The following is a 10921-nucleotide window of genomic DNA, read 5'->3' as shown; positions in this document are numbered from 1 at the left end:
TCTGTGTATCTCTTAATATCTGCACCCCCTCTAGGACCTTGCAGGCTTACAGTAGACCCCTAATAAATGTTGGATGAATAAGGGAGAGTACATGTGTGTATTTGCTTTTTGGGCGTTTGTGTGTGTGTGAGAGACTGTGGTGAGTCCAAGTCTCTGTGCATCTCACAGTGTCTTTCTCTAGTGTGTGTGACAAGGGCTTATCTCCAGGTGTGTCAGATGGTGACTGAGTGTGGAACTCTATCTCTGACAGTTTGTGTCTGTTTCTGAGACAAGTGCATGTCTGTGTGGGTCTGTCTGTGACAGTGCATCTGTGGTTTCTTTCTGATAGGGTGGATGTCCGTTTGTATTCCTGTGACAGATTCTGGGTAGCTATTTCTGGACAGTTTCAGTGACAACACTGCATGTCTGCTGGTGTGTGTGTGTGTGTGTGTGTCTGTGACTGGGTCAGTCCATGTCTGTTTTTGTGACACTGCCTATCTGTGGCTCTATCACATAAGTATATGCCTGCCTTTGGAGCAGTGCATGTGTGTCTTGAGCATCTGTGTGTCTTCCTGTGACAGACTCTGGGTCTCATTTCTGGGACAGTACAAGTCTTTCTGTGACACTGTATGTCTGATGGTGCCAGTATCTTTGTGACAAGTTTTGGCGGTATATCTGACAGGACATTTCTGTGTCTTTGTCACATGGCAGTGTAGGTCTATGTGAATCTATCTGGAGTGCCTTTCTGTAACAGTGCATCTCTGGTGTCATTCTGGGACATAATTTTCTGGCAGCATGCCTGCCTGACAGTAGATTTCACCCTCTGTGTGACAGTACATATGTACATGTGTGTCTAGGACAAGTTCATGTGAATGTGTCTGGCCGTATGTGTTTGTGTATTTCTCACATGCTGCTTTTGTGTGTGTGTCTTTGGAGTGCATGTCTGTCCGTTTGCAGCATGAGGCCTATTTTTCCCAAATTTGTGACTGAGGGTATTTTACTACCTCCCCGAGCCCTCGTAGCCCCTGTCTCTCATCCAGAAGCACACCCCAAGCCACCACCACTCTGGCTTGCTCCCAACCCCAAGAAGCCCCGCCCCCGCCATTCCAGATTCTAGAACTGCTGACTGGGTTCATGGCTGGGTCTAGCCAGGTCTGTCTACGTTAAGGGTTCCACAAACACCCCACAGGCCATGGCCTCAGGGCATGGGAACGGTGCCTTGGACCAGCGCTTCCCCTGAGGTGGTTGTCAGGGAGGTTAGCCCTCCCTGACAGCTGAACAGGTTCTTCCAGGATCCCCGGCTTCAGTTTCCGGGCGGAGGCCGCCGGGCGCCTAGAGGGCTCTGGTCCTGGTTTGAGGAGCACCCTTCCGGAGACAGCGTCCTGGATAACCACAGGCCAGGATTCTTAGAACCCTTAGAAGGCCTGGCGTTAACTCCGCGCTAATCTCGAGGCAGCGGCGGCCAACCAACTTCCTAGGAAAGGAGGCGGTGCAGTTTTTTTTTGTTTATATATACACATACAGACACATATATAAAAACAACTCCGCGCAACAACCAAAACAAAAGCGCTTGCTGCAAAAGGGATTCCCAAAAGCAGTTTCCTCTTCGCACGCACCCCCTCATTTGTATGCAGACCCCGCCCCCGCGGAAGATCCGGGCATGTATTTGCATAAGAGGGTACTTGAAACGTTGAGGGTGGCATGCAAATAAGGACTGGCTCCGATTGGCTGGGGTACAGCAGGTGCTGCGTCCGGATTGATCAAAGCCAAGTGGGCGGGGCCGTCGCCCGGGGCGACTCTCTCGGGAAGCTAGTGCCCTGTCTCAGTAGCGTCGGGGCTGGCGCGCGCGGCGAATCTTAAGGTTGTGCTGTTTGCCGGCTCTTCGGGGCCACCAGTTTCCTTACCTTCCACCCTGGCGCCCCCCAGTCCTGGTTCCCCGGCCTCGCTGCCCGGGGCGTCCACGCCTTGCGGGCTCAGCGGGCTCAATCTGCGCAGCTCCTCCTCCATGTTGACTAAGCCTCTGCAGGGGCTCCCGGTGGCCCCCATGACCCCCACGCCGCCGCCAGGTGAGAGAGGCTCCCCTACCGCGCGACCAGGCCGGGCGGGCTGAAGTGGTTGAGGGCGGCGCGGGGGGAGGGGGAGAGGTTCGCGGCCGGCCTCAGCACGCCGCCACCCTGACTTCCTCGCCTCCGCCTGCGTAGGAGGCAAGGATCGGGAAGCGTTCGAGGCCGAGTACCGACTTGGCCCCCTCCTGGGTAAGGGGGGCTTTGGCACCGTCTTCGCAGGACATCGCGTCACAGACCGACTCCAGGTATCCACCACGAGGGTCTTGGGAGGGCCAGGTGTGTGTGGCAGCGGCGGGAGCCCCGGGGCTGGGATGCTAATTGAGCAGGGAATGAGCCTACAGTGTGCGAGTGGTAGGGTCATAAGGGCCGGGATCCGGGTTGCTGAGGGTGTCTTGAGTGCGCGCGCGCGTGTGTGTGTGTGTGTGGCGGTCCAGGTGGGTATGTGGGGGAAGGGGGTGTTTCAGGGCAAGGATTCTGGAAGTCCAGGGAGTGAGACTGGAGAGTGGCGGGTCGTGAGGACTCTAGACCTTGCGATCCAGGAGAGATGTATATATGTGGGAAGGTGGGGACCTAGAGTTGAGATTTTTGGGATTTTGGAGGCAGGTATCCAGGGTGGAGCCGTGAGAACCAGGACTCCCCCTACAGGGTTGGGGTGTCCTGGGGCTGGATGGGAAGATCGAGGGTTTGGGGTGTTAGGAAATTCAGAACTCGTCACGTGGAGTGAGGGGTCCTGAAGCCTTGAGAAGGAAGAGCCCAGGGCCAAAGATGGTGGGAGAGGTGTACTTGGTTTTGGAGACGTGGAGCGCAGGGAAGAAGCACCAGCTCATTTGGGGTTGTGGTGTGGAGTGGTTGGTTGGGACCAGAAAAACTAGGGTGAGGGTCCAGACCGGGAGAGGTCTGAGGGTCATGTGCTGGCCCCCTCACCTCAGCCCGCTTCTTCAGGTGGCCATCAAAGTGATCCCCCGGAATCGCGTGCTGGGCTGGTCCCCCTGGGTGAGTATCTTTGCAGTCCTTTTTGACCTGGCGACGCCATCTCTGACGATGGATTTCGCCTTTCTATGGTTTGTATAACTCCTTGGGCCCTGTAACGGTGAGAACACTCCTACCAGCCCATGTTTACTCCCCTGTGGTGATATCCACACCTCCATACAGTTCTGACTCACCCCAGTTCCCCTAGAGCCCTGGATTCTCCCCTCCCACCCTCCTTTCTCAGCCTCCAAACATTGCCTCAAGGGCTGCCCGCCGGGCATGCTGGTGAGGAAAGAGGGGCAGAGGTCATTGGTTGCCATGGTGACGGTGGCTGCTTCTCTTCTGCCTTTAGAGCGCTAACGGACAACAGGGCGGGTCTGGGCAAGTTGTAGGGGCGGGAGCGCCCCCTGGCGGGCTCTGGGGAAACTGCGCCTGAGCAGGCTGCGGGACCCAGAGGGAGAAGGTGCCCCTGCGCAGTAGCGGAATTTTCATCACCGTGAGAAAGCCTGTCTGCGGCTGTGCAAGTCAGTGCACTGACCGGCAGAGGGCCCCAGGTCAGGCAGGAAGGCTGCTTCTGGCAGTCCGAGTGCCCGCGCAAGGATTTGAGAGTGGAGCGGGTTTTGTGACCAGTAACATGTATGCGTTTTATTGAGCACCGACAGTATGCCTCAGACTTTGCTTCATCGTAAAAGCTTACTGTGTTCCAAGTTCCACCAAGTACTTTCATTCAACACGGTTCTAGATGCTTGGTGACAGTGACAAAATATCACATAATGACACTATTGAGTTCTTACTTTGTGCCAGTTCCTTTGCAGTTAATCACTTTTAGCTATTTAACAACTGTATATTAGCACCTAGAACGTGCCAGGTACAATTCTAGGCACTTGGCAAAATATTACATTTATTGAGAGCTCTTTTTGGGCTAGTCCTTTTCTACTAATTGCTTTCACCTATTTAACAACTATGTATTGAGCTCTGCCCTGTTACCAAGCATTGTTCTAGTGTTTGAGCTATGGCAATGAACAAAGCAAACCATCACACAATAATAGTATTTATTGAGTGCTAACTGTGTCAGATTCTATGCTATAAAGTGCTTTTATCTATTTAAAACATTTTTAACATTTATCAAGCAACACTGTGTGTAAGGTACTATTCTATATTCTAGTCTCTTTACAGATGTCAGTGGACAAAACAGATAAATTACTACATAATAGTGTTTATCACTTGCTTCTGCTGAAGGCCTTTTGTTAAGAACCACCTTCATTTATTCCTCAAACATTTCCTGAGGGAATTCCCTGGTGGTCCAGTGGTTGAGATTCGGCACTTTCACTGCTGTGGCCCAGGTTCAGTCCCTGGTTGGGGAACTAGGATCCTGCAAGTGGCCAAAAAAAAAAAAAAAGAACTGAGCTCCTATTACATGCCAGATGTGCAAAGGCTTTGGCTTTTTTAAAATTAAATTTTATTGGAATATAGTTGATTCACAATGTTGTGTTAGTTTCTGCTGTACAGCAAAGTGAATCAGTTATAAATATACATATATCCACTTTTACTTTTTTTAGATTCTTTCCCAATATAGGTCATTACAGAGTATTGAGTTCCCTGTGCTATACAGTAGGTCCGTATTAGTTATCTATTTTATATATAGTAGTGTTAACATGTCAATCCCAATCTCCCAATTTATCCCTCCCCACCCCATAGCCTTAAGCTTGAATCACCTTCCCAATGGCTATGTGAGTTTAAGCCCTTAAGATGAGAGAACTGAGGCCCAGGGAAGGAAGCAGGTTGCTCAAGGCCACACAGTCAGGAGGCTGAGGAGCTATGATTTAAGTTCAGGCGAGAAGTCAGCCTCAAAGCTGCTAGCCTGATGTCTGTATTCTCTTTTCTCTCCCTGCTTCCCCCCACCCAGTCAGACTCAGTCACATGCCCACTGGAAGTGGCACTGCTATGGAAGGTGGGTGCAGGTGGTGGACACCCTGGTGTGATCCGCCTGCTTGACTGGTTCGAGACACCAGAGGGCTTCATGCTGGTCCTTGAGCGGCCTCTGCCTGCCCAGGATCTCTTTGACTACATCACAGAGCAGGGCCCGTTGGGTGAAGGCCGAAGCCGCTGTCTCTTTGCCCAGGTAGTGGCAGCTGTTCGGCACTGCCATGCCCGTGGAGTTGTCCATCGTGACATCAAGGATGAGAACATCCTGATGGACCTCCGCCGGGGCTGTGCCAAACTCATTGATTTTGGTTCTGGCGCCCTGCTTCATGATGAACCCTACAGTGACTTTGATGGTAAGGCTTCCCTAAATCTCTGTGGGGGGAGTTTTCACCTTTTATCTTTTTGGTCTCTTGACATTTGCCCTCCAGTGCTGGGGTATCCTGTAACCCTTGATCTATAGTACACCTTTATAAGGTTCTTGAGTTTTAATTTTAGGGGCTTTCAAGCCTTGCCCTCTAATAAGTCCATCTTCTGACAGTGCCCTGATCTTGTTCTGGGCTCTTATTCTGTTGATGGGATCCTGCTATTATCCTGAGTCTTCTTTTTCTGGTAAGGAGGTCCTACTGTACCTTTTAAGTGCTTTTATTCCATTGAGCTTCTATTTCTGGTGAGGGGACCCTGCTCATACAGTGAGTTCTCTTAATTCTAGTGAAGCAACCATACTTCCTGGGGAGGGTGGGATGGGAGAAGGGCATTATCAGAGAATGGTCTAACATGTGGCTTATGTGCAGGGACAAGGGTGTACAGCCCCCCGGAGTGGATCTCTCGTCATCAGTACCACGCACTCCCAGCCACTGTCTGGTCACTGGGTATCCTCCTCTATGACATGGTATGTGGGGACATTCCCTTTGAGAGAGACCAGGAGATTCTGGAGGCTGAGCTCCACTTCCCTGCCCACGTCTCCCCAGGTGAGGCCCCACCCGCCCTAGCCCACCAGACTTCATCCCTCCCAGGGATTGGTGCCCCCAACTCACTGCTAATCTCCTGCGTGCTTCTGATCTGCAGATTGTTGTGCCCTAATCCGCCGGTGCCTGGCTCCCAAACCCTCTGCCCGACCCACACTGGAGGAGATCCTGCTGGACCCCTGGATGCAGACACCAGCCGAGGATGCATCCCTCAACACTCCCAAAGGGAGTTCCACCCCTTTGGCCTGGTCCCTACTGCCCTAGTCCTGGCCAGGGCCCCCATTAGTTGGAATAGCCATCCCATGGCCACGCCACAGGGATAGATGGACATCTGTTGATCTGGTTTTACAGGTCATTAAAAATCCAGTGTTACTAGGGTCAGAGATTGGGGATCAGGTGTCAGAAGACATAAGCCAAGTTTACCTAGTCCCTATCCCAATCCTGCTAAGGAGCCTTCCAGAACGTATGCTCTGTTATTCTGGAGGGGGTCCTTCTTTGCTACTTGTTTTGCTAAGGGTGTTTATTTGGTTGAAATTACATTCTGAGCCTGCAGGGCTCTTATTCTGATGAGCAGTAACCCCTACACTGGCACCTCCTGCTACCACCACACAAACTTAGTTTAAATGCTCTGACTTGGGCAAGGGTGCTTTCCTTCCAATACCCCAGCGGCTCTTATTTTAGCAAAGGGACACTTTCCCCTAGCCTAGGGTCCCATATTCAGTCAAGCTGCTTGCCTACCTCAGCCCAGCATTGTTTATTCTGGGGGAGGTAAGCCCTATTGTTGTCCCAGGGCTTTTGTGTGTGTGTGTGTGTGAGGGGACCCTACTCTGTTATCCCAAGTGCTCTTATTCTGGTGAGGAGAAACCCCACTTTCATGATTTGGGAGGGGATGGGAGATGGACACTAGGTCCACTAGGATGGGGTGGATGGTTTTTTGGGGGATGGGGTGAGGGAAATGTCTTGTTTGTTCTCCTAGGGCCCCACCCTCCACCTTTTCTTGATTCTTGCTGCCTCCTTCTGAGCCAGGGTTGTCCAGTTGCTGAAATGTAAATACTCATGTATTGGGGAAGGAGAGCTCCAACTGTATCTTCCTCTTCCTTCTCCCCCGCCTGGATTATTTAAAAAGCCATGTGTGGAAACCCACTATTTAATAAATGTAATAGAATCAGAAGCGACTGGCCATTTGTAGATGTGGTGAGGCATTCGTGGAGCATCTGTTGAATGCTGAGCCAAGAGGGAGATGCATTGGACCTCTCTGCCCACGGGAAGCCTCAGTCTTGTGGTGCCATCCTGAAGATCTTTTATGGGTTCATTTAAGGTGAAAGAAAAACTTGATTTTCCCCTCAGCTCTTATGTAGCACCCCGTATGTGCAGAAGGGCTGCTTTGGAGATACCGTAGACATTGAAGATGTCTGGGACACACTCCCAAATCAAAGATGGTCAGCTCAGAGGCAGAAAAAACTCCTTTCCCCCAACCCCAGGGGAGGAAATACCTTCCCCATGGGAGAAGAAAAGCCCTTTCTGGGGCTTGGTGAGGGCAGGGTGGGGGTTGAGCGCTGACAGGAATCTTCCTAGCCCTTCCTTGTTTTCTAATAACGTCCAAGGTGGAGTCACCTGTTTTGCCCCTACCTTTTTCACCTCTTCCTTGTCTTCTTACCTGTTCATCCCGCTCACTTCAACTTCCTCAACTCTTGACTTAACCTGCCCTGCCCTATTTTATCATAGTTGCACTTGTCCCGACCTCAGCTGTACCTTCTCTTGCCCTGCTTTCAACAGCTAACCTAGGGAATTTCCTGGCTGTCCAGTGGTTAGGACTAGGTGCTAGTCCTAACTGCGGTGGCCCGGGTTCAAACCCTGGTCGAGGAACTAAGATCATGCAAGCCAGGCAGCGTGGCAAAAAAAAAAACCCAAAAAACAACTAACCTGTAAACCTCTCACCTGCTGGCTTACCTACCCCCTTCTCACTTTTCCATTCTTAATGGTGACTCACTTGTCCTCCCTTCTCAGTCTGAACTCTCCTGTGCCATTTCACTAGTATATCCTCAACTGCCCTGCCTTTATCTGCTCGCTTACCTGCCTGACCCTCACCTGCCCTGTTCCCTCAAAGTCTCACTTCCCTCCCAGATACCCGCTGTCTCTCCAGGGGGCGGGGGTTGGCCTCGCCGGCAGAAGGGAGAACTAAAGTCCAACCCGGAAGGACCCAGGAGTTTTGATGCAGAAAGGGCGGTGCCATCAGAAGGTGGCAATAAAGAGCCGAGACAGGAGACGGACACCGGAACCAAAGAGACGAGGAGACAGAATGGGCGGGCGATATGGAAAGCGGGGTCAAAGAAGATGAGGGCGGGTTTAGTAACGGGAGTGAGCTAAAGAGGCTCTGTAAAGAAGTGGGAGAGTGAGCCGGCTGCGTGCCCTGTCTCCGGATCTCAACGGAATTTGGAAATCCTGAGGCCGCTCTTAGACTAGCGTTCAGGAACGAACGAGGAGAGCCACCACTCTGGGAAGCTTCTCGCTCGCCCCATTCCCCACACCGGGGTCCCGGAAGCGGAAGTAACGGACACGGAAGTGGCTTACTGTTGCCGAGGGGACGGGCCAGGCAGATGCCAACATGGCAGCGGTGGGGTCCGGCGGTTCCCCCGCGGCGGCCGGGCCTGGGGCGGTCTCTGCAGGGACATTGGAGCCTGGGACCCCGACTGCGGGTGAGACAGGCTGTGGCTGAGCAGTCGGCGGCGGGCCGGGGGGTGGGATCGCTGGGGGGTCAGAAAGGTTCCTCACTGAGGCGAGAGGGAGCATCCCGTACGGACCAACCTATGTGTGGGGAGTGGGGGGTGGGAGGAGGACGTGTGTTTTGGGGGCGGGGAAGAGACCATTCTGAGGGTGATGGGGAGGTCCCTTCTGCAAGTGGGGAGTAGAGACCATTCTGAGTTGGAGGCGGGTGTTTCCTTTTGAGGAGGCTAAGACCACTAAGACCATTCTGAGTGTGTGTGGGGGTCCGTCCTTATACAAGGGAGAGACCATTCAGGGAGCGGGAGAGTTCTTCCTTACAGAAGGGAGGAGCTGTTCTGAGGGAGGTGGTTTCTTCCTTGTAAAGGGACAGGGGTATTGTGAGTTAGGGTGGGGCAGGTTCTTCCTTATATGACTTAGAATGTTTTGAGGATAGGGATGTCCTATAGGACATAGGGAGAAGACAGTTCTGGGGGTCCCTTCCAGATGGAGATAGTTCATTGTATGTTGCAGTGGGAGGGGCCTTCCTTATATGGCGGAGAAAGGACGTCCTGAGGGTGCCAGGCCATTCCTTATAACGGGGAGAGTTCATTGTGAGTGTGAGCAGGACAAGGGATAATTCCTTGGGTGGGGGTATGCGGTGGTGGGAGGATGATTGGTGTATAGGGAAATATTTCCTTATATCGTTAAGGGACCCAGACCATTCTTAGTGGAGTAACCATTTACTACATGGGGTTCAATCCTTTGGGCAGTGAGGGAATCATTTCTTATATTTGTTAGACCATTCTGGGGCAGGGAGGAATCAGTCATAGGCGGGAGGGGTTGGAGAGACCATTCTGAGTGTAAGGGAATAGAATAATTTAGATGAGAGAACGTTCCTTAAGGGATGGACATGCCTTATACAGTGGTCTCATTCCTTGTAATAGGGTATCATTTTTCACATGAGACAATCCTTCACTAAATAGAACCATCATTTCATATAAATCTTTGGTTGTTCATCCATAAAATGGGAACACTGATAGTTCCTTCAGAGATCAGAGCCATGTAGGGGTCTGTTGAGGTGATCCATATAAATCCCTTATCCCAGTGATAGGCACGCAGTAAGCACTCAATAAATGTCGAGGATGCAGTTGGTATTCTGCCCAGGGCAGGGTTGCTTCTCACTCAGGGGAGGGAGAGAGAGGGCTGAGGTGGGTGTCCAGGACCTGCCCCACCCATTTCCTGCCACCTCAGCAAGGATTCCAGGTATGGGCTGGACAGGGAGAGGCCCACTTCTCCCTTTCTGGCTCTTCCTGCCTGTGGCTGAGGCAGTGGAAGCTGGCAGGGATGAGACTCACGTTGGGTCAGGATAGGCAGGCAGAAGGAGGAAGTAGCGGTGGCTAGGAGGATCCTGGTCGAGAAAGGAGAGGGGAGGGTGGTAGTGTGGTTATGCCACAGCAGCTTTTGATCCCTTCTTCCCCCTTACTCCTTCCATTCCCCACAGCTCACCGGCGCCTCAAATACATATCCCTAGCTGTGCTGGTGGTCCAGAATGCCTCCCTCATCCTCAGCATCCGCTATGCCCGCACATTGCCTGGGGACCGCTTCTTTGCCACCACTGCTGTGGTCATGGCTGAAGTGCTCAAAGGTCTCACTTGCCTGCTGCTGCTCTTCGCACAGAAGAGGGGTATGAGCCAGGGAGGGGGGCTTCAGGGAGGGGGGCTGCATTGGAGTCGGTGGGTGGCAGTGTGTGTGTATGTGTGTGTGTGTGTGTGTGTGTTTACGTACCCGCTCCCACGTGGAGGGTTTGGTTGGGGGATTATCTCTGTGTCTCTGAAAATGCCTGGGGACTGTGTAAGTGTGGCTTGGCTGCCTTGTACCTCCAGCTATGAGTAGTTGCATCCACATGTTTATACCCCTAACTACCCAGGAGCTGGCCAGTAAACACTGAAGGAATGAGACAGTCTGTGCCCATAAGGTAGCAGGTGACCCTTACATGATGATTTATTGATTTCTCTCTAACTTTTCATTATGGAGAATTTCAAACACAAAATCAGAGAAAATAATAAAATGGTAAAATATCCGTGTCCCATCACCGAGATTCAGCAATGATCAACTCATGGCCACTCTGCCATTAAACAGCATCAGTGATTATCCACTCACTACCAATCTATGTGTCTGTTTACCTACTCCTGCACCTTGATATATATATATATATATATATGTGTGTGTGTGTGTGTGTGTGTTTACGTACCCGCTCCCCCGTGGAGGGTTTGGGTGGGGGGTTATCTCTGTGTCTCTGAAAATGCCTGGGGC

The 10921-nt window shown here is 52.0% G+C and overlaps 2 protein-coding genes across 5 annotated transcripts in view; both read left to right on the top strand.

Annotated features, from left to right (window-relative positions):
* The first annotated feature begins 1692 nt into the window (after positions 1-1692).
* Positions 1693-7076, top strand: PIM2 (Pim-2 proto-oncogene, serine/threonine kinase). The gene is made up of 6 exons (XM_007450889.1): positions 1693-2045; positions 2181-2290; positions 2988-3038; positions 4921-5293; positions 5732-5908; positions 6006-7076. The coding sequence occupies exons 1-6, from the start codon at positions 1985-1987 to the stop codon at positions 6167-6169; spliced, it is 936 nt and encodes a 311-aa protein (XP_007450951.1). The 5' UTR covers positions 1693-1984; the 3' UTR covers positions 6170-7076.
* Positions 7077-8510: 1434 nt separating this feature from the next.
* Positions 8511-10921, top strand: part of SLC35A2 (solute carrier family 35 member A2) — an 8699-nt gene continuing 6288 nt past the window's right edge. For 2 of the 4 annotated variants that reach the window (XM_007450888.1, XM_007450886.1), the window contains exons 1-2: positions 8511-8601; positions 10110-10292. In XM_007450888.1, the coding sequence (XP_007450950.1) occupies positions 8511-8601; positions 10110-10292 (274 nt within the window). Of the gene's footprint in view, positions 8602-8814; positions 8840-9803; positions 9872-10109; positions 10293-10921 lie in introns of all 4 variants that reach the window. The other 2 variants (XM_007450885.1, XM_007450887.1) reach the window with 2 other exon arrangements.

This window comes from Lipotes vexillifer, unplaced genomic scaffold, assembly GCF_000442215.2.
Source record: "Lipotes vexillifer unplaced genomic scaffold, Lipotes_vexillifer_v1.1 scaffold129, whole genome shotgun sequence".
Lineage (NCBI taxonomy): Eukaryota > Metazoa > Chordata > Mammalia > Artiodactyla > Lipotidae > Lipotes > Lipotes vexillifer.
This window is presented reverse-complemented; position numbering and strand designations above follow the sequence as displayed.